This window comes from Oryzias melastigma, unplaced genomic scaffold (genome assembly GCF_002922805.2).
Source record: "Oryzias melastigma strain HK-1 unplaced genomic scaffold, ASM292280v2 sc01237, whole genome shotgun sequence".
Taxonomy (NCBI): Eukaryota; Metazoa; Chordata; class Actinopteri; order Beloniformes; family Adrianichthyidae; genus Oryzias; species Oryzias melastigma.
In genome coordinates, this window is record NW_023417821.1 from 1 (window position 1) to 22,035 (window position 22,035).

At 38.2% G+C, this 22,035-nt stretch overlaps 2 protein-coding genes across 7 annotated transcripts; one reads left to right on the top strand and one right to left on the bottom strand.

Moving 5' to 3' along the window:
- Positions 1 to 4,033: 4,033 nt before the first annotated feature.
- Positions 4,034 to 10,010, bottom strand: LOC112138637 (adaptin ear-binding coat-associated protein 1). Of its 2 annotated transcripts, none has more exons than XM_024261233.2 (8): positions 9,838 to 10,010; positions 8,374 to 8,474; positions 8,179 to 8,283; positions 8,025 to 8,106; positions 7,720 to 7,828; positions 6,366 to 6,516; positions 6,039 to 6,135; positions 4,034 to 4,855 (listed from the first exon to the last, which is right to left on the bottom strand). In XM_024261233.2, the coding sequence occupies exons 1-8, from the start codon at positions 9,930 to 9,932 to the stop codon at positions 4,801 to 4,803; spliced, it is 795 nt and encodes a 264-aa protein (XP_024117001.1). In that variant the 5' UTR covers positions 9,933 to 10,010; the 3' UTR covers positions 4,034 to 4,800. The 2 variants fall into 2 exon arrangements, with proteins under 2 accessions (XP_024117001.1, XP_024117002.1); XM_024261234.2 differs by lacking the exon at positions 9,838 to 10,010 and adding an exon at positions 9,746 to 9,793.
- A 197-nt stretch (positions 10,011 to 10,207) lies between these two features.
- Positions 10,208 to 20,933, top strand: LOC112138634 (cell surface glycoprotein 1). Of its 5 annotated transcripts, none has more exons than XM_024261227.1 (11): positions 10,208 to 10,329; positions 11,925 to 12,045; positions 12,152 to 12,262; positions 12,367 to 12,522; positions 12,933 to 13,061; positions 13,327 to 13,447; positions 13,643 to 13,818; positions 14,835 to 17,223; positions 17,450 to 17,587; positions 17,908 to 18,045; positions 20,679 to 20,933. In XM_024261227.1, exons 3-11 carry the CDS (start codon positions 12,194 to 12,196, stop codon positions 20,696 to 20,698), a joined length of 3,336 nt encoding a protein of 1,111 aa, XP_024116995.1. In that variant the 5' UTR covers positions 10,208 to 10,329; positions 11,925 to 12,045; positions 12,152 to 12,193; the 3' UTR covers positions 20,699 to 20,933. The 5 variants fall into 5 exon arrangements, with proteins under 5 accessions (XP_024116995.1, XP_024116992.1, XP_024116996.1 ...); XM_024261224.2 differs by lacking the exon at positions 20,679 to 20,933 and adding an exon at positions 18,344 to 18,843; XM_024261226.2 differs by lacking the exons at positions 10,208 to 10,329; positions 20,679 to 20,933 and adding exons at positions 10,516 to 10,534; positions 18,344 to 18,843.
- The last annotated feature ends 1,102 nt before the right edge of the window (positions 20,934 to 22,035 follow it).

Here is a 22,035-nt window from a genome sequence, read left to right on the forward strand (position 1 = left end):
TTTACTTTACTGTGTAGGAAAAACAATCTAGGAAACAGAGATTTTAAGTTTTCCACCATGAAAATCAGAGCGTCTGACTTGTGCAGCTGTTGATGGCGGCTTCCAAAATGTTTCAAACTGTCACTGAGGTTTGGTTTCTTCACGAGACTTTTTCTGTTGTGTATCCAGAATTTCAAATGCATTTAACTTTTGTGTAATGAGGTCATACGAGATATTCCAAATTAATTATATTAAAAGAGAAAAAAATCAGTGAACTATCTGGATTTTTTTAGTTTAGTCTTGTATGTGTGTATAAGTTTGACACTGTGTTACACTGCATTCACACCGTACATGATTTTCATGTTTAAATTCACATCCGATGTGTCTCTTTCACGTCATATTCGTCGCTCAACGCTTGTCCAAAACTTGAGCAGGAGGAGCCACTGTCCAAAGTTTTTCAAGAGGACCCGGCTGCAGACATCAAAGTCCAGAACCAGAAGTCACAGATTGTATGGAAAAAAAAACATTATTTTTAGCTCTAAGAGTTCTAAAAAAAAGCTTCTGTTAGCACGTCTACATGTCTGGGTTCATGAGATAATTCAGTCTTATTTATTTATTTATTTATTTATTTATTACGGTGAGTTACCAATGACTACAGGTGCTGCGCCTGAATGGCGGCCGCTTTCAGCAGTATTACCATCTTCCTGCCACCTGTTTGAAGACTTCCTATCTGGAATTAACCAGAAGAAGAAAAAAGAAAAAACAAGAATCAAATTTGAGGAACTTTTAATTGTTTTTTTGGAGGCAAATGAGAGAAAAAAAAAAATCATAAAGTTTAAGACAAGAATGATTGGATTCTCTTCCTCGTTTGTTTTGGACCTCAATTATATTATGAACACATCACAGGCCAAGCTGACTTCATTATTTGTTGACAAAATGCGGTTTTTTAAGTTAATAAGATTTCAACTCTGGACGCACAACCTAAAACATGCGACAATGCCTGAAAGGCTCTTGATGGCCGATTCTCATGTGACATGCGTTCAAGACTGCTCTAAATGGGTTCTTCAACGGGAGTTTAGCCCATGGTGGTGGAAAAGCAGGGAGGGGCTTCTTCTTCTTCTTCTTCTACTGTTTGCTAGTGCATGTACCTACAGTTGGAAGAGATTTGGTGTAAATCTTCAGGCTTTTTCGTTCACAACTCTATTCTGATATATAAAAGACTTGATGTCACATAATTCCGTCTGAGCACACATCTTCAATTCTTAATTTCTTCTCTGTGATACATTTTCAAAATGTCTGTACTTTCATAAAGTAAAAGTGACGCCATCCTAACACCACTACGAAATCGAAGAGCCTGATTGGTCAAAGTTTGATTTGCAACATGCGTTCAAGTCTAACTGTGAACACTTTAGTGTGAGAAAATTATAGACTTTGTGTGTGACCTTTGAACTTTTTTCTGGTGTTAATGCTTTTTTTTTTTAACACAGGGGTCATAATTACCCATAAAACAATCTTAGTATCTGGTGGTGTAAAACCCACATGCAAACATAAAAAAAACCAAAATATAATTTTTTTCTAATCATGGAGTCATTTTAGGGAAAGATCACAACATTTCAAGTTGGAAAATGATCGGTCAGGTTAGATTTTCTGCAAATAAACAGGGTAGAGGGTCACTTTTTAGGGTTAAAAGTGTCTTTGTTCTGAACTTTCATTCATTTCTTAACCCCTGCTACTGTTGGGCTAAGGTGGGATGGACCCTGGACAGGTCTCCAGCCTGTCGCACAAAGCCCCCAGTTCTAGGAGAGTCTTTGAATGATCACATGAACCCAGACATGAAGACTATCAATGACTTTGTAGAACTCTTCAAGTCTTCTATACATTGTAAATGAGATAAACACAAACACGCTCCATGGAGCGATAAGGCTAAAAACAGTAACTCTTCCCACATGGATCAGGAAGACATTTTTTGGAAAAAACGGAGAGAGTGCAGGAGCAGTTGATGTGAAATTGATGGGTGAGTTCCGTTTGGTTTGAAGGCAGATTTACAATGGTTAAAGTGCATATATTTTCCTCAAACCACCAAGTGTCCCTTTGGGTTTCTCCTACTCTTTAGATAATGTGAAATATTCAGAAAGAACTCATTTTCACCAAAAATTGCTGATTGTCATGTGATCTCCACATGATATTTCGCCCAAGTTTGTTCAAGAAATGTAGGTGATTGAAACAGAAAATTGATCCAAATGTAAAACTTTATCATGACGTTGGATTTTTTTTTTTTAGTTTCTATATTTTCCGTTTTGTGAGTTTGTATTTTAGGATGCATCAGCACAGATCTGGGACGTCCCCAGTTCAACAAAAGTGCTGAATCTCTCTGAATTCATCGAGGACGACACGTGTCGGCGCGTTGGGAGGATGCGCTGCAGGAGGTGACCCAGATCTGAGAGGTCACACTCTCCCACGCGGGCCGCGAGGACGAGCTGACTCCGAGGCGACAACAGCCTGAGAGGAAGACGAATCGTGTTCCTGACGAGGCCTGAGAGAACTCAGCTGCCTGTGTCTCTGTTTCTGATGATCAGCAGAGCTAAAAGCTGCACTGAAGTCACGTCCAGACCTTCCTAGGTGTTTCTCACTTCTCAGATGACCTGATCTCCTTCCTCACTAACAAGTGTTTACTATCACTCCGACATTCCTGGGAGGGTTGGAGATCACTTTAACGGCCAAAACTCAATTCAGGCGCTCATTTCTCTGTCATTGACCCACAGCGGGAACAGGATCTGCCAGTGTAACTCACTCATGTTTTGAAAATATATTTAAAATAAGCACTAAATGTAGTCATTTGTAAAATGTCCTCCACATAGTTGCTCTAAGTAAGGGGTCTGCCACCTGTGGCTCTTTTACCCTTCCATTGTGGCTATCTGGTTAAATAAAAATCAAGTTTTTAGCTTTTAAAAACTAACGGTTCAGAAAATCAACTGGAAATTAGTTTTTCTATTTTTGAACAGCATTTAAGTGCACCTTATGTGTTAAGAAATACAGTGAGTCACAATTGGCTCTGATCCATTTTTTAAGTTAGATCCATGTATTTTTGGCAGATATCTACCACAAATGATATATATATATATTTTTTGAAACATTAAAATACCTGCTGCTTCATTGGCATTATTGAGCTGATTCCATGTGACACAAGGTGTCTTTTATTTTGAAAGGAATCATGTGAATTCTGTCAGAAGTTATTAACTGTTTTATTTTTTTTAAATTGTATTTTCTCTTTATATTTATGTTTTAATCATACAAAATATGTTAATTTTTATTTATCGTAATGGTAGCATTGACATAAATACAAATCTGTGTCTTATTTTTCTAAAGGATGAAACGAAGCTTTGTGGCTCCTGTTGGGTTTTGGTCTGTGGAAATTTGACCCGAATGGCTTTTTAAGTGTTAAATAAAGCATAAAGTATAATTGCAAACTCCTCCTCTAAGTGAGCGTTTAAAACTGTCATAAACTTTGAATAAAAAAAATTTTCCATCTTATTTTGCCTGTTCACTGATAAATTTAAATTTGATATTGCATTTAAACTGCAGCAGTTATTTATTTAGATAAAAGCTTTAATTTAAACTAAAAGCTAAAAATAAACAGAAAACTTCTTTAAAGACAATATATTTGAAGTGTATTCTCCAAAAAAGAAAATAAAAAAAATATTTATTTATTAGATGTTACATGACTCAATGAAACGTCAGGAAGATACTAAAATGTATCATTTTGAACATATTAATATAACAAAAATCTCCTTGACAACCCTGGAGAACTTAAAGGGTAGAATTTATTTATTTTTGGCTGATATTGACCCCCCAAAAAATAAAAAAATAAAATAAAAAAATGTGCAAAAGACTTAAAAGCTAATTTGTAAATAAAGTTGTTCTTGGAATCTCCAGGGTTAAGAACAAAAACTTTAATAACATTAAAGTTGAGCTAAAACATTTCAAGTTAACTAAATCTGAACAGAAATTTATAGTGTAAAATAAACCGTCAAAAGCAATAAGAGGAGAGACTCAGTAAACCCACTGAAAGGTTTTATTGTCTTTTCAGTAAATTATTCTTGTTAGTCCTTTGATTTTACAGTCGAAGCAGAATGAGAGAAAAATAAGACAAAATACTGTTGTAAAGCAAACATTCACTAACATGTCGTCATCAATCGTCTTAAAAACTAACAGATAAACACAGTTCATGTTATTTGATCACAGCAAAAATACATGGAATAATCTCGTCTATTTAATCAGCACGAAGGTGAAGAATCCCTTCAGTGGCGTCAACACATTCAAAATCTCAGTAAAGATCTTTCAGTAAATAAGATGCAACATTCAACTCCTCCTAGAAACTTTCTTATTCAGGAATGCTTTAAAATTTATGCAAAATAAAGACATTTATATGGATTTTTTCTTATGATACTAGCAACAAAAAAATACCCTGTATAAAAAAAATATTTGTAAACAGAATCTTTTAGCTTGAAAAGTGCTTTTTCTTCTTTTTCACACCATAATAGCAACAGGCTGCATGAAACAAAAGCTTTCTCCACATGAAATGCCACCGCGGCTGCGGGGTTGGGGGGTGACAGTGAGGCGGGGGCACGGTGTGAAATACAAAGCTCCGCTCAGACGAACACAAAGCGCACGTAGCCCTTAAACATTGCTGAAGATGGCTCGTATTTGATGGCTTCAACACGCTGCTTAAGAGGATCTGAGAGAGCGATAAAGAGGACGTGTGGCCACTCTCCAGGTGTTCCTCTCAGCATGATGCACCTGTCGGGTTTGGGGCACAGCCAATCAAAACTGGATCCAGTTTGTGGTGCTCTGAGGCTGGGCTGCAGGGGGACCAGAGCTGGAAAGGGGAGGAGTCATCATAAAAAATCTGCATTTCTGTCTATTAATGTGTAAATGTAAAAAAAAAACTGCTAATTAGAAATGTACTAAAATAACTAAATAAAATTTAATGCACCTAAAAGAAAAATAAAGGCTGAATCAGATGAAGAAATTCTAAATATGAAGAAAAAACTTTATCATGAGCAATGCCAAGAATCTTTAAATTATATTACATTTACATTTAAATGATTAATACACAGTATATTTAAGTTTTAAACATTTTTAACAGAAGGATACACGTAGTGTAATAAAACTCAATAGATGAACTACACATATTAGGCAAAATATGCAAAAATGTGAGGAAAAAAACTTTTCAAAATAATTTATTTACTTTATTTTATGTTATTAGCAAAATATCAATATTTTTTTTAAAAAAAGTAATATATGCCCAATGTCCTACAAAAATAAAGTGATCTTGTAGTTTTTCATTTTCGGATGCTAAATAAACATAAATAAAAAATCCATGGAGTGTTATATTTAAAAAAAATACTATTTTTTGCTAAATCATTTAATTAGATAAGAAAATATCAAAGAAAGAATAAAATTTTAAAATAAACAGTGTAAAACATATACTGGCTACAAATGCTATGAGAAAATAACAACTATATAGAAGATGCAAAACTAAAATCTGAAGAAGTTACATTTTCTGAAATATACTTTTAAGATTAAAATTAGCTTAAAAATATATCTTCTATCTTAAAAAGAACTAAAATAATATTAAAAGATACTACAACATCTACACTGACAGCTGTTGAACATGTGTTATTAAATGTGTGAAACGACAACGAAAATATCAGAAAAACGTCAAATAAATAAATACAATCTGAAACTGCAATTTTATAAAACAAAAATCTGCTGCATGCAAGTTTTAAATTGACAAATAAAATAAAAAATTCAAAAGAACAGCTTATTGATTTAAGTAAGTTTTAAGATATCCAACTGGATAAATCTGATTAAACATTTTTTTATTATTATTTGCCTGCTAAAATATGATAAGAGTTTATTTTTTAGGCCAAGATACATTTTGAACAATGTAAGAAGACATGAAACTAAGCAGACTGAGGTTGAAAACGTAGTCCCCTCCACAGTCAAAGCTGATTTTGGACACATAATTTAAAAAAAATAGTAAATAAGTGAGAAACCTTGCAGGAGCTGAGAAGTCTCCCCAAAGAAGGTCTGCATTGGGGTTTGACTGAACCACTGTGTTGGAGTTACTGCTGTCCAGATCCAGCAGACATTCTGACGGAGAGAGGCGGAAAAATAGTCAAAAAAACATTATTGAGTCCAAGTAAATCACAAAATTTAGATAATTGTAACATTTTTTGCTCAGAAAAATGCACATAAAATGATTGCACATAGAAAAACAATGTCAAATCCTTTATTATGTTTAATTTTGATCCTCTTGTCTTACAGGTTTCTAAAATTCCTTCATAAAAATACATTCATTTTGATTCTGCTGATTTGGCTACCTGTCGCCGTCCCTCCAGTCTGTGGGACTGTGTTGTGGTTAGATGTCCCTGATGAGGGAGGAGGAGGGGCTATCTTGCCTCCAGGTGGTGGTGGGAGGAGTCCAAGTCCACCTGAGCTCTGTGGGCGGGGCTTATCCCTCCTTTTACCTTGCTGAAAAACATAAAGAACATAAGAATTTATAATTGTGATTATAAAAGTATTGTTTTCACACTAAAATATCAATATTTAACATTATTATCAGTTGTTTATTCTTTGAGAGGAAAACTAGAAATTCTTTAATGACATTTCCTCACAGACCTATGAACGTATGTCAACAGAACAAAGTTATCATCTTTATGTATTAAACTCTGGAAGCTCAAAGACACAAAACGTTGATAGACTAGTTATTAAAAAAATAACATGCACAAATAAAGAAATTAAATTACAGGAAGACATATAAATAACCAAAAACTGTGGCATTAGATTAGAGGTGATTTCTATGAAAACAGTTTTGGGAAGAATATTTAGCCGTTTTGTGTCCATATTACAAACTCAATTATTTTTAGTCTTTAATGTTAAATTATTTTTTTCACTAAATGACAACTGTTAAATTTAAGACAGCAATAAACAATAAAATATAGCTTAATGTAGGATAAGTTTATTTATCCATTCAATGAACGTTCTTTATAACAACAGATTCTTTAATATTAAAATGCATCTAATTATGAAAATGAAAACTGTTATAAGGCAAACAAAATGCTGTAAGATATTTCTGTTTGTTTATAATCAAAAGGGTTAATTTTTCTTACTAATAGCAGCTTTTAAGTACAGAGAATAAATAATAAATGATTTCAGAACTTGAAGTGTGTTTTCAGACAATATTTTATTCAATGAAAAAAAGTATAAATGCCTAAAATATTTGACAGTAAACACATTTCAAGGACTATTTTATTATTATTCCAACTAATAATAACGATATTAGTATCAGCACAATAATTGTTTTAGCAAACATGTAAAAGTTGCTGCTGAAAGAAGAAACATTACGCCATCTGGTGGACAAATATAAAACTACAAACTAAAATTTGCACTATAAAATGAAAAATAACTGCATTTAAACATTACATTTTTTTAAATGATCGATGAGAAATTTTGAAAAGAACAACAACATGAAAATCTTAAAACAATATCTGAAGTTTGGTGACTCTTGAAATTTACAAATTTATCATTTATACTTTTTCGTCATCATATTTTTTTCATTAAAAAATACAATTTTACCTTTTATTGACTCATTATCTTTTCTAAACACTTGTGACCAACAGAGGAGCTTCATCAGTTGAGTTAAATAAATAAATAAATAAACATTTGTGTTCTTACTCCAATGTTGAGAGTGATGGTCTGCCCGTCCTTAAAGCCCAAGTCCAGTTTGGGTCCAGAATCTCCTAGATGTGCATTTTTACTGATTTCGTTCTCTTGTTTCACCCACCTGTAGAGAATCCAAAAACACATACAGAAATAATAAAAGCACATCAGCATTTTACAAAACAAAAACTGTCACTTTATATTTTTTATCTGATTTTTAAGGATTCCAGATACCAAATGTGGTTGTAAAGAGCAACGCAGGCAAAAACAGATTTTTTTTTTTTTTTTTTTCCTAGTCACCTCAGACACAACCTGCTTACTTGAAATGATCCTGCAAAGCCACATTGAAGTCAAAGGCGTCTCCTCTGTCTCCAAAGCCGACTCCGATGAAAGCGCTGCGACCTGAACACAACAGAACAAAAGGACAATGATCCAACGCCTACAAACCAACAAACGTTGCCCCTGAAAACTCACCGCTGTCGTCCTGTATCCTCAGAACAAAGTAGCGGCTGGAGTCACTGACTGTTTCCACTGCAATGTCGGGATACTCTGTCACTGGCGCTTGTGCAAACAGCTCTCCTGCAAGAACGGACAAGGAAAATTTACAAAATGCCCAGCTAACAGAAGAGATAAAATAACAATGAACAGGAATAAAGCAGATATAGAAACCTGAGATTTTGTCCTCCAGCTTGATAAACGCCACTTTGCCCTTGGCTGTGATCCTCATTCGGCCAGACCAGTCTGGAGTGTCCAGCTTCCAGTCGGCTGCCCTGCAGACGCAAGACAACTACTTTACTGGTGCAAAAACACATTTGTTTCAAAATGCCAGGAAACATCCATGGGTTTTTAATCCTTGTGTCTCTAAAATACTGAGCTAATACAAATTTTCTGCCAAAACAAAGTTCACTCCGATTGCAGATGTATTCTCTCATTTCAAGACCCACTCCGACTATTTTATGATCTTTTGTAAAAGCGTTCCCAGGTGTCTCTTAATTATGATTATGACATTTTTTGCCAAAATAAAAACATTTTTCATTTTCTAGGACAATTTTTGCAGAGCAACAGGAGTTCATTTATTCACCTCTAGGTGGTGGGCAGGGCCCATTGGTGCGGAGCAATCCCACCCCTTTCCCCATCATTTTAAGTACTGGAGCGGAGCGAGAGAGAGCTTGTGGCACGCCCAGCAAATTTTCTACGTTCACAAGAACGCTCTTTTTCAGCTTGAATTTCTTCGCCTGCTCTTAATTCCCAACAATTTGAATACAGAAATACTCAGAAATGTAACTTTAAGCATAATTTTCCTTATACATGTCCTCCATCATCAGAATAATGTAACAATAAATGATAAAAAAAACACAATTTTGATCAGATTGAGTCCTTTAAAAGTTTCAATTTGATCATCTGAGCTCCAGTCTAAATAGAAATCAGTGACTTTATAATGTTTCTTTTTTATTATTTCTATTCATATATTTATTAAGTCATCAAATTATATTTACAAAGTAAAATGAGTTCACAGTTAAACTTCTTTCATTCAATTTGTCACATAAATTGAACATTTTTTTAAGCATTGGGAATAAATTGGATGATAATAATCATGACTTTTTTATTACTTGCATATTTTTGATAATGTTGTAAGAATTCGGCACTAAATTATTATTATCTACAAATAATAATAAGTTGGGCTGTGAGTTTCAGCACAGGGTGGGTACAGGGGGCCCATCAGTCTAAATCTGCCCCTAACCACCCAGAAAGGGATTCCGCCCATGCAGCGTCTATAACAAAATAAAAGGCCGATAGAAAATGTTAAATTCCATGACTCATAATCCAGGCTCAGTAACAATTTGATTAACATGTCAAACGCGGCTTTAACACAAGTCAGTTCTGCTAATGTTCTGGAAAAAACCCGCAGCGTTGAGAACTATGACAGCAAAGCAACTTAACCGAGCAGGTCCAATAATTATCCGCGCCCCCAAACCTCCCGATATCCAAACAAATATTTAATTTTGATTATTAGCAGCACAAAAACTGCAGAGTCACTCGCCCCTATGTGTGGAAACGTCACCCGAACATCAGAACCGAGCCCTCTCGACGCAGTTTGCTCGGTTCCGTTTGGAGCCGCACGCGTCGCCTCACCTGTACGCGCGGTTGGAGGCTCGCGGCGGAATGCGGTAAACGTTGACATCTGGTTTCACGCACAGGATCGACTCGTACTCCCCCTCGGCCGCCATCTTGCGCCAACTGTCATTGATAGGTGGTCGTGAGTCATTTCTGCCGCTTTTGACCGCGTCCAAACCGACAGACGGCGGTAAAAAATTATAATTAAAAAAATATTAATAAAATATAATAAAAATGATGACACCTAGCAAAATAAATGAGATAAGTGGACTCATAAACAAAAAGGAAATTGTAATAGTAAAAATAATAATACATTTAATTATTCGTTTGACCAAAATTCCCATTAGATGTTTAAAAATAGCGTATTTGATTAGTTAAAAAAATATATAAAGTAAGGAAAAAAACTATTATTTTGGAAAAGGGGCGTGGTCTAGCAGGTGCTGAAAATTGCGGAAACGGAAACTGCTGCCTTGCGTCGTGTCCTCGAAGATTCCTGCAAATCAACCCTAGGTTCGTGCTGTTTTAGCTCTAAATACGTGGTTTTTTTTCCATTTGAAAGCACTTTGTGGTGTTTTTGTCCGTAAGAGGCCGCAGTCCCTTCATTCATACTGCTCTGTTTGGTCAGCCATATTTAGTGTTTAGGCTAATTCTTCATCAATTGACAGCAAGTGTTGGCCGTTAGCCAGCAGCTACCCGTCTTCCGTCGCTCTCCAAGGTGCTGAAAGACGGTCCTTGACTTTAAATCGACGCGATACTTCTCTGCTCGACGGCGTACAGTTACTGTGGTTCGCACTGAGCTTTCACTACGATTCTGTCAGTCTTTTAGCTTAAAATGCTTCTCATCCAGCTTCAAAATGCTATCAGCTAGCTTCTAGCTTAGCCCCACAGTTGTTGTGTTGTTTATTTGAACGCAATGACATTTCTTATCTTCTGATACCCTAATCTAGTGTTATTCGGTTTTGCAGTGATGATTAGGTGTTCCCATCGTGTTCCTGATTTTACTGCATGTCCTCCAGTCCTCCTGCTGTTCTGTTGTTTTCCACTAAATGTTTCAAAATATGAACAAGACTGAAAAAAACAAAGTATTTATTCATGAGATACATAAGTATTGTTTGAGAGCTGGCAAGAAACAAAATTTACAAGGGCACAAGGTTTATTTATTCAGATGAAATCATTTTAAAAACAAGTTAAAGGAAAACAAAGATAAGGAAGAAAGAACATTAAAAACAGACATAATATGATGATGCTACTTCCTAAGAGATTCATGACATATTTATATAATTCCTTGTTTAGTATAATATTGCTTTAAATTTTAAAAGTAGATATAATAACATTTAGTATTTTATCATTCAGTTATTTCTATTGTCTGCATGTAGATTATTGCCTTTAAAGTATAGCTGTTTATTATTTATGTGTCTTTTATTCCTAATTTGAGCATTTTTAACTGTGAACATAAATGAAGGTATTTAACATGAAATATTTATGCAAGTTGTATTATTTATGATTTATAAGCTAACATATTTGTATGACTTATGATCTAAATTTTTTGTAGGAAAGTCTTAAGTATTTCTTCAAATGTTGGCACATTGGTAAAATCTTGCATTTTACAATGATGTGAGGATTTCTTATTTTTTTATAACTACATCTAGTATATTATAGTATGTTTAAAGTTTGCTTCATAAGGTGTAGTCCAAACTAATAATTTAAATTCTAAGTAAATTTTAGCACATATTTGTTTTTTTTGTTTTTTTATTTTATGACCAAAATATTTGTTATTCATAAAAAAATTACAGGTTATTAGCTTCAAACCAGCATTGTTTTTGTTTTTGTCTGTTTAGTTTTGTGTCTAGACTTGTACTGTATATGTGCACATTTTTAAGCAAAAAAATGTAAAACAATTTGACACTTGAGTGATGTCATTGGATGAATAATTTATGCCCAACATATATTCTTGTTGAACGCAGCAAATCATATAGAGATGGATGTTGTTAATTAATAATTTAATAAATGTTTTCATATATGCATGTTATAATTTATGGTTAGAAATATTTTATATATATATATATATATATATGTATGTATGTATGTTCTGCTACTAATTGCAGGGAATAGAGGGGAATCTACTGCTTCTGACATCTGGATAAAAATCAATGCGGTCGGGAGGAAGAAGAGCAGATGAATGCTCTCTGAGATCTAATTATTGAACAGAGGCAGGTTTAATTGAAGGTGTGTGGGGTTTTTTTTGTGTATGAAAATGTCATTGTGTTTATTTTCGGTTATTTGAGATAAATGTTAATGTTTATTATATATATTTTTTTTATTTCCTCGTCAGATTGTGGTGGTTTGATTCCCCACTACCCCCTTTCTCGACATCATGACTTCCTCCATGCTCCGCCGACAGCTGAAGAACCTGGTCCAGAACTACTCTGAGGCTGAGGTTAAGGTGGGGAGAGCTACAATCTAGCAGCTTTTGCAGAAAAATCTGTCCTTCCTTATATAAGACCCTTCAGAACGAATGTGAACCCTCCTTTCATGCATCTCCTCCAGGTGAGAGAAGCTACTTCCAATGATCCATGGGGTCCCTCCAGCTCTCAGATGGCTGACATCTCCGATCTCACTTATAATGTGGTGGCTTGCAATGAGATCATGACCATGCTCTGGAAGCGGCTTAAAGACGACAAGAACTGGAGGCACATACACAAGGTGGGGAACTGTTTTGATTTATTATTTACTGTCTTTGTTGATAAACCTAAACAATGTGGTTCTTCTGCCATACAAAATCACTCGTGTGGCAGCTCTGCTCGCCATAAAAGCAACCACAATAGGCAGATACTGTAAATGGGAGGTCAAACCTAAACTTATTAAAACTCAAATAAACAAGAAAGAAAGCTAAAGCAGGACAAATGTCGACAAACCATAATTTTTATATCTGTTATGTCCCCAAATATAAAACACCAAAACTGCTCTCAAACTTCTCAGAGTTCAGTTATGCATTTTTTTCCTCTTCAAAAGACATACTAAAAGTAACATTTCTGTGAGATTTAAGGTAAACTTCATGCGCTTTATGTTGTTTATTTTATTGGTATGTCTTTTTTTTTGTTTTGTTCTTGCAGTCTTTGACATTACTGGAGTACCTGTTGAAAACCGGTGATGATCGTGTGCTTCTGAAAATGAAAGACAACATTTACATCGTGAAGGCTCTCACAGAGTACCGCTTTGTTGAAAAGGATGGCAAAGATCAGGTGACACTTGTACATTCTTTTACCTTCCACTTAAGGAGTTTCAAGCTGTTCATTTAGGTAATCAATTATTTATATTGAAACATTTAGATAATTTTGGTCCTTTTAGCTTAATGTATGCCACCTAAGAGCCAAGCTTTGGGCCACATTTGTAGTGTTTTCTGCAATGAGACTTCAATTTGTGGTGTTTTAGAATTTATTTGATAGCAAGATATTTGGTTGTACCAGCTGAACTGCCTGGAGGCTAAAGATGTAATGGTTATTTCAGGGTGGTAATGTAAGAGAGAAGGCCAAGGTTGTCCTCGTTCTCATGGAGGATGATGACAAATTGAAGGAAGAGAGAGACTTTGCCCTGAAGACTAGAGAAAAGACATCAAAAGGTGCTGCTGGTAAGTATTTTTGTCTTTGTTTAGCTAAACATTTTATGAAGAATTTACAGATAATTGTCTTCTCTGTGGTAGACCTGCTGCAGTCAAATCTCTGTATTTAGAGGAATAATGTTGGAATTCCAATTTAGAACAGTGCTGATAGCTATTAAATATGTTATGTAATATCTATGATTTTATTTTTTTTGTTATGCCTAGCCTCATCAACTGAAGCAATTAAGGATCCCAGCTACAAGCCATGCTACGTTCCTGGTTCTACAGGCCTTCCGTCTCTGGACAATATTCCTTCTGTAGCTGATCTGACTGCTTCCTTTGCTGCCCGCAAAGAGGAGCGCATTCGACTTGAGGCAGAGAAAAAAGAAACAGAGAGGAGAGTAAGTATCTTAAGTGCCATCACTTTCACCAAATAGTAGGGCTGAGTATCACCAATAATTTTCAGAATTGATTCGATTTGATTCACCATGGCCTGGATAAATTTAATTAAGTTTTTTTTTTTTTTTTTATTCTTTCAATCCACTCAATTCAATTCAATTTTGAATTTACATGGTTTGCAAATTTAGACACATTTGTTTCGAAATACATCAATAATCTAAATATGTTTTGAAGATATTGATATTAATTCGATACAGTTCACATACTGTAAAATGTATTGGTGACATTATACTGAGATAGTTATTACCATATAGTATTTCATGGGTTCTCAGACAGAGAAGCTCCAACAAATGGTCTTCCTTTCCTGGAGGGCGTTTCAGTTTGCCCACTAGGTGTCGATCACGCTACAGCGTTAAACCTTGTTCCAGGAGAAGAAGAAAGTATGAGCAAACCACTGGGCCGCGACCAGTACCTGCCCGTGGATCAATTGCCAACGGGCCACAGAAGAACTAATAAATTATACTAGTTTGTTGTTTTGAGTCCCATAAATCTTTTATTTTGAAAAATAACCAGATTCTCACTACGGTTGACTGGTCCTCAGTCACAAAAAGGGATCACTGCATTAGACCACAAATGGTTACTTTAAAAATATTTTTTTAAAAATGTTTCCTGGAAATATGAAAATGTATGCCTGTGAGTATATAAAAATGTTCATTTAGTCATTTATGTATACTTAAGTCGACCACCGAGCGTTAGCATTAACCCTACCATGGGAAATCCCAATATATGTTAGCATGAATCTGGCAACCTTCTCTTTTTGCGTTAGATCGATTTCTATTTTTATGGATCGATTGATCTATTAAGCTTAGATCAATTCAGATCAATTAATCGTTTGTATCAACCCCTCCCTACTAAAAAGCAAGAGTACCAATAGACTAGATCTTCATCCAATCTATTGGATAAAGTTCAATTCAAAGATGGATTTGATGTGATCAGTTTGCACTTCTTATGTTTTTAGGCAAAGATGAGCGAAGACGAGTTGAAATGGGAGGATGCAGCCAAAACTGCAGACTCAAAAGGCAGTGCTTGGGGAGGAGACAAATCAGAAGAAGAGGAAGTAGTGAAAAAAGACCCATGGGGACCTCCTAAAGAAACCAGCAGTGATCCATGGTCAGGTGCCGCCAAAACGGAAGATCCATTTGTAGCTCCAGCAACAACTGAGGAAGATCCATTTGCTGCACCAAAGAATGGGGGAGATCCATTCGTAGCACAGGAAGTTGAACCTGATCCCTTTAGTGCACCAAAGAATGGAGAAGATCCTTTTGTTGCATCAAAAGATAAACCTGACCCCTTCACGTCTTCTAACAATGACCCATTCAACGCTCCCAAGGACGATCGCTTCAACGCTCCCAAGGACGATCGCTTCAACGCTCCCAAGGACGATCCCTTCAGCGCTCCCAAGGACGATCCCTTCAGCGCTCCCAAGGACGATCCCTTCAGCGCTCCCAAGGACGATCCCTTCAGCGCTCCCAAGGACGATCCCTTCAGCGCTCCCAAGGACGATCCCTTCAGCGCTCCCAAGGACGATCCCTTCAGCGCTCCCAAGGACGATCCCTTCAGCGCTCCCAAGGACGATCCCTTCAGCGCTCCCAAGGACGATCCCTTCAGCGCTCCCAAGGACGATCCCTTCAGCGCTCCCAAGGACGATCCCTTCAGCGCTCCCAAGGACGATCCCTTCAGCGCTCCCAAGGACGATCCCTTCAGCGCTCCCAAGGACGATCCCTTCAGCGCTCCCAAGGACGATCCCTTCAGCGCTCCCAAGGACGATCCCTTCAGCGCTCCCAAGGACGATCCCTTCAGCGCTCCCAAGGACGATCCCTTCAGCGCTCCCAAGGACGATCCCTTCAGCGCTCCCAAGGACGATCCCTTCAGCGCTCCCAAGGACGATCCCTTCAGCGCTCCCAAGGACGATCCCTTCAGCGCTCCCAAGGACGATCCCTTCAGCGCTCCCAAGGACGATCCCTTCAGCGCTCCCAAGGACGATCCCTTCAGCGCTCCCAAGGACGATCCCTTCAGCGCTCCCAAGGACGATCCCTTCAGCGCTCCCAAGGACGATCCCTTCAGCGCTCCCAAGGACGATCCCTTCAGCGCTCCCAAGGACGATCCCTTCAGCGCTCCCAAGGACGATCCCTTCAGCGCTCCCAAGGACGATCCCTTCAGCGCTCCCAAGGACGATCCCTTCAGCGCTCCCAAGGACGATCCCTTCAGCGCTCCCAAGGACGATCCCTTCAGCGCTCCCAAGGACGATCCCTTCAGCGCTCCCAAGGACGATCCCTTCAGCGCTCCCAAGGACGATCCCTTCAGCGCTCCCAAGGACGATCCCTTCAGCGCTCCCAAGGACGATCCCTTCAGCGCTCCCAAGGACGATCCCTTCAGCGCTCCCAAGGACGATCCCTTCAGCGCTCCCAAGGACGATCCCTTCAGCGCTCCCAAGGACGATCCCTTCAGCGCTCCCAAGGACGATCCCTTCAGCGCTCCCAAGGACGATCCCTTCAGCGCTCCCAAGGACGATCCCTTCAGCGCTCCCAAGGACGATCCCTTCAGCGCTCCCAAGGACGATCCCTTCAGCGCTCCCAAGGACGATCCCTTCAGCGCTCCCAAGGACGATCCCTTCAGCGCTCCCAAGGACGATCCCTTCAGCGCTCCCAAGGACGATCCCTTCAACGCTCCCAAGGACGATCCCTTCAACGCTCCCAAGGACGATCCCTTCAACGCTCCCAAGGACGATCCCTTCAACGCTCCCAAGGACGATCCCTTCAACGCTCCCAAGGACGATCCCTTCAACGCTCCCAAAGACGATCCCTTCAAAACATCACCCACTGATCCATTTACCACCCAAAAAGACATTCCCCTTAAAACACCAACTGATGATGACCCATTTGGTACTCCGAAGGATGATCCCTTCACAGCTCCAACAACATCCCCTCCTACACAAGGACTGTCCCCCAAAGACGAGTCGTTTGTTGCTCCCAAAGATCCATTTTCATCTCCAACAAAAGCAATTGAAGTTGACCCTTTCTCTACACCAACATCACCTCCTAAAGATGATTCTTTCTCTGAGCCATCAAAATCCATAAAGGATGACCCGTTTGCTGCACCACCATCACCACCTATAGGAGATCCATTTGCAGTGCCATCCAGTCCACCAGAAGGGAAGGCCTCAGATCCCTTCGCAGCCCCAGTGGAGGGCTCACCCCAAGACACCAAAGACACTTGGGGGGCACCCTCTGCTCCAACGCAAACAAATGGGAAAGATCCCTGGGGAGAAGTAGCCTCTTCACCTATTAATGATTCTGACCCATTTGGAGATGCATCTAAACCAGAAAATGACCCATGGGGTGCCCCAGGTGAGAAACGATGACTACATCCTGCAAACTCAGGATAATTGTCACTATAGGTGTATTTAATTAGTAGAAATCTTCATTTGACCCATGTATGATTCAGTCAAAAAGTCTGCTGAACTGTCATCTTCCATCTCAACAAAATATAATAATGTAAAGAAGTTCACAAGTTCAGATCTAAACATAGGGTTGCATGATATTTATTGTCTCTCTGCCTTTGTTCTTCTCTCAGCGTCCGCTCCTGTCTCTGCTGATGATGCGTGGGGAGCTCCTGCTCCGCCATCACAGTCTTCCCCATCCGATGACCCCTTTGGAGATGCGGCATCTAAATCTAACGACCCCTGGGGCTCCCCTAGCAATGACCCCACAGGTAAGTCTCCTTCGACCCTCGGGACACACTTTCCTGTTCATTATTTTCCATTCATTCCTCAAAGCTTTGCTCAAATCCTCTGAGGTGTAGCTGCTAATCTGTGAGCTAATTTCTAATCAAAGCCTTAATGCCCAAGCCAAACTTCACTTTTCATCTGCTGCATTTCATCTCCATCCTCTTCAATCTGCAGGCAGCTAACTTTCTTAATCAATTAACCTTTTCCTCCGCTTTGCTTTCTTTCTCTCTTCCTCCCTGGCCTGTGCCCCCCTCCCAAAAGAAAACACCTTTTAGAGTAGAGTTGGACCTTTATTTCATTACAGGGAAGGAGATGATCAGAAAGGCCGTGTCCTTCCTGGGCCCGGCGGGGGCGTCGCTGGTTGATTTGGATGATCTGATTTCCTCCAAACCCAGCCAACACCCCCTGACAAACACGCCTGCCCCCCCAACACAAGCCATGGGTAAGGACAGAAAGGAGCTTGACTCTATGTGGAATCACTCCTGGCTCGCTCTGACTTTAGTCCACCAAAAGAGACAACAGATCAGTGGATTTGTGTGGAAGAGTTTATTGACCCCTCCCCCCACAAACACAATCACACCCCCCCAGTGCTGTGTTGTTGTTTCAATTGTGTTTGGATGAGATTCGGTGACCTTCTGTGAAGTTACTGTGCGTACGGGTTGGAGTTCATTAACCCTTTCGATGCTCTCGCCCTCTCTGCTCTGCCGTTGGTGCATCTTTTCTCAACTGGATTACTTCAGGCTGTGCCCCCCTCCCTCGCTCCCTTTCCTCCTCCCTTCAAGCTCCTGTCGCTCCTCCTTTTTTCCCAGGCACTTTCTCAGACAGCTCATCTGGTTGCACGGTTCCGTCAGGGGTTTTTCCCGAAAGATCCGCCCCTTACCACAATCCATTTGGCTCCAGTCTCGCACCCACTCCATATGGTGCAGTGCGTCCCCACACATTTCAGCCCCCACCGTATAATTTTGGGGGGTCTGCAGCTTGGGGGGTTCCTGAAGCGGCAAAGGTGCAGCTTGGGTCTGTGAGAGGGAGCGGAGAGGGAAGGATGCAGCCTGGGACGACATTGGGAGGAAACACCCCGGCAGGTGTGGCTAACCTCTACGGTTCCACCGCGATCAACAAGAACAACAACCCCTTTTTGTTTTGAAATTTCATCTCACTAGTAAAACAGAAAATCACTTTATTCGCTGAAAAAAAAACGGCACATTTTGGAAGAAAGCAATAAAAAGTATTTTTCAATTCAGACTTTTCAGTTTGATTCACCATCAGCAGAACCAATTCCAGTACTGTTCAGATGATTGGACAGAAAATGGTTCCCTCCTGAAGGTAGAAGGTGCGACTTTTTATTTCTTTTTTTCCTTGGCAACCTACAGAACCCCTAAAGGGACATGGAAGTAAAAACAAAAATTGAAGTTAAAGAATAAAAAGTTTTTCTTCTAAAAGTTGAAGTAAAAAACAAATCTAGTTGCACACTGGTGCGCACCAGATAATAACTGATTTTTTTTTATGTAACATTTAATATTTTTTTTTTAAATTGATTTTTTTTTTTCTACATATAGAAGTAAAAGAAAAATAAATCCTGGTTACTAACTGTGCACGCCAGTTACTATCTGATGGGTACCGGATAATAATAACAAAACACAACATTAATTACCGTAAATAGTTTATTTTTTTAATTTAAGTTTTTTTTCTCTTTACTAAAAATTGAAATAAAAGAAAAAAATCCTAGTTACTAACTGTGCACACCAGTTACTATCTGGTGAGCACCACTTAGTAACAAGAATTTTTCTAACTTGAATTTAAAAAATATATATATATATTTTTTTTTATTTATTTATTTATTTTTTCCAGTTACTATCTGGTGTGCACCAGTTAGTTACCTAAAAAATATGTTTTTACATCAACCTTTAGAAAAAGATTCTTTTATTTTTACTTCAGTGTCCCTTTAGGGGCTCCTTGCAACCAACGCTTCCAACACCCTCGCTGTTAAAACGAGCTCATCTGATCAAGGAAGTCATGATCAGACTTCTGAACGTTTTGTATTAATCCTGCGAGTTATGTCATAAAGGTGTGCTTCCTTACCTGTGAGGATGCCATCTTTGCAAGAAGAACTAGAAAGCAATTGGAATTCAGACAAGTCCTCCCGTTGCTATGGTGACAGCTTTGTTCTTTAACTTAAAGACAATAAATTGATTTAGTTATAGTTGAAATATATATAAAGATACTCAAGGCTCACTCTGATCATCGTTTGATCTATTTTGACTTTGTTCCCTCTGGTGTATTATTTAGGATTTTTTTTTGTTTTTAGTCAAAATTTAAAAAAAATAATTTTCTAGAAAATCATTTCTCCAGAAATTTACCTCTGAGTTGAGGGCGGGACACCGACATCACAAATATATCTTTTTCAAATTACATTTTTTTGTCTGCTCCCGATTCACAATGATTTGGATACAGAAATACTCAGAAATGCAAGTTTGAGCTTAATTTTCTTTATTTCTGTTCTCCATCGTTGCCACAAGAACATGCTAAAAACAGCTTTGATCAGAGTGGGTCTTTAAATGATCACAGAAACGATGAACTGCTAAGCTTTCATGAACGTCTTATTTCTGAAATAACATTTTTCTGGTCAATCGCACAGTTTTTTGCCGTCGCCTGGAGATCTATCTGATGAGAAATAAAATGTTTCAAAAATGCATCTATTTAACATTTTCCCACCCATGAGGGTTAGACTTGTATGTGTGAGTGTGTATGCAGTACACATTCAGTATATATTGTGCTGATGTTTGTAAATAATGAAAGTAAAAAACAGATAAAACCTTAAAGTATGTATATCAGAGTGTTACAATGATCTATTTATTGAAGCGTTTGTTGGTTTTTCGATGTAGCAGCGGCCTTTCAAAGAGGCCAACGTTTCTGGAGAACGCGTGATTGGTTCCTGTTCTAAACTCATCGTGCGTTTGTGTGTGTTTTCCCCCTCCATCAGTGGAAAACGAGCCTCACTGATGGCTGAATACAAACTTGAACACAGCTTGTGCATGCGGTCCGAGCTGCTCCTGTAATCGTGCATCTGCCTTTCAGTGATCTTGATGTGTGACTGAATACAATGCTGCATTTCTGGAGTGGGATGTCTTCTGTTAAAGTCCAGCTGAAAGGACAAGAAAGACACAGCCGTTCAGTTCAAGGTGTTACACTCAAGAAGAAGTCCACATGAATATAATTTTTCAGGTTTATTTTGTATTAAATGGGTCTATTGCTGTATATTTCAGTTTAAGGCTGTGTTGTATTCTGTGAAAGCATTCAGTACAGTTAAACATTAAAATTATGATAAAGCTATTTTTTGTCTTCTTTTGTGTTGTCATACTTATACTCACCACTAGAGGGCCATAAATATTCAAAAACTGACTTATAATTTCTCATCTCACATTTTTCTCATATTAAAGCCGATTTGGGCCATACTGTTAAACTTTTTTTTCTCTTAAAGTTTTGGATTTTTCAACATCTTTTTTGCTAGTTTGGCAAATTATGATTTTAAATGATTATTTTTTAAAATCCATAAGGTTACAATTTCCTGCTATATTAAGTCCCTCAATTTAATTTAGCAGCCCTTTGTGAGCAGAGGCCATTACAAAATTGGTTGAGTAGAAATGTATTCATTAAGTAGGCAAATGCAGGATAAATGGTTGAGCCGGATCTGCCAGAGAGCAGCTTAGAGTCTAAAAACGGATGTGGGGGGGCAGATGGGGAGTCTGACAGTTTGGCTCAGCATGTATTAGTTACATTAGGACACCTTGGTGAGCCGAGTCCTCGTGTTGCCCCCTTTTTATTTTTTTTTTCCTGACAGGCAAAAGCAGATCACGTAATCTAAACCATAAGCGTTTTATTTGGAGCAATCCTGTGTCCGAATAATTGCAATTATGAGCGCCTGATGATAATATTTTTCCTGCCGGTCACAAACCATCTAAGTGATTAAAGTTTTGTAAGCACGCGCTTGGTTGAGGCCCGGAAACTCTACGGTTGAGGTTAATAGAACTAAAAGTCCATGAAAATTCAAACCCGGGGAACCATCCTCCTTTCTATTTTTTATTTTACATCTTCAGTTGGAGCGATGTGCTCTTTCCTTTTGCTTGAAGTCAATTCATGACCATAAAGTAAAGCACATTTCATCATGTCTGTCATACGATCCTCACATCCTAATAATGTTTGTGACTCATTGAACTCTTGTAACTGATAAGTGTTTAAAAAAAATACATTTAAATCAACAATTTGACAAGGAAAAAGCTGTGAATTGAGACTGTTTTGTGCAAAATGATGGTGAATTTGAGTTTAGCACACTATGCACACTTTCTGACTCAAAAATATAAAATATGGTTCATAAGCTGGGTTTTTGACCCAAGAAAATACAAGACGGAACCTGGAAATTCTTTGAAAAAAGACA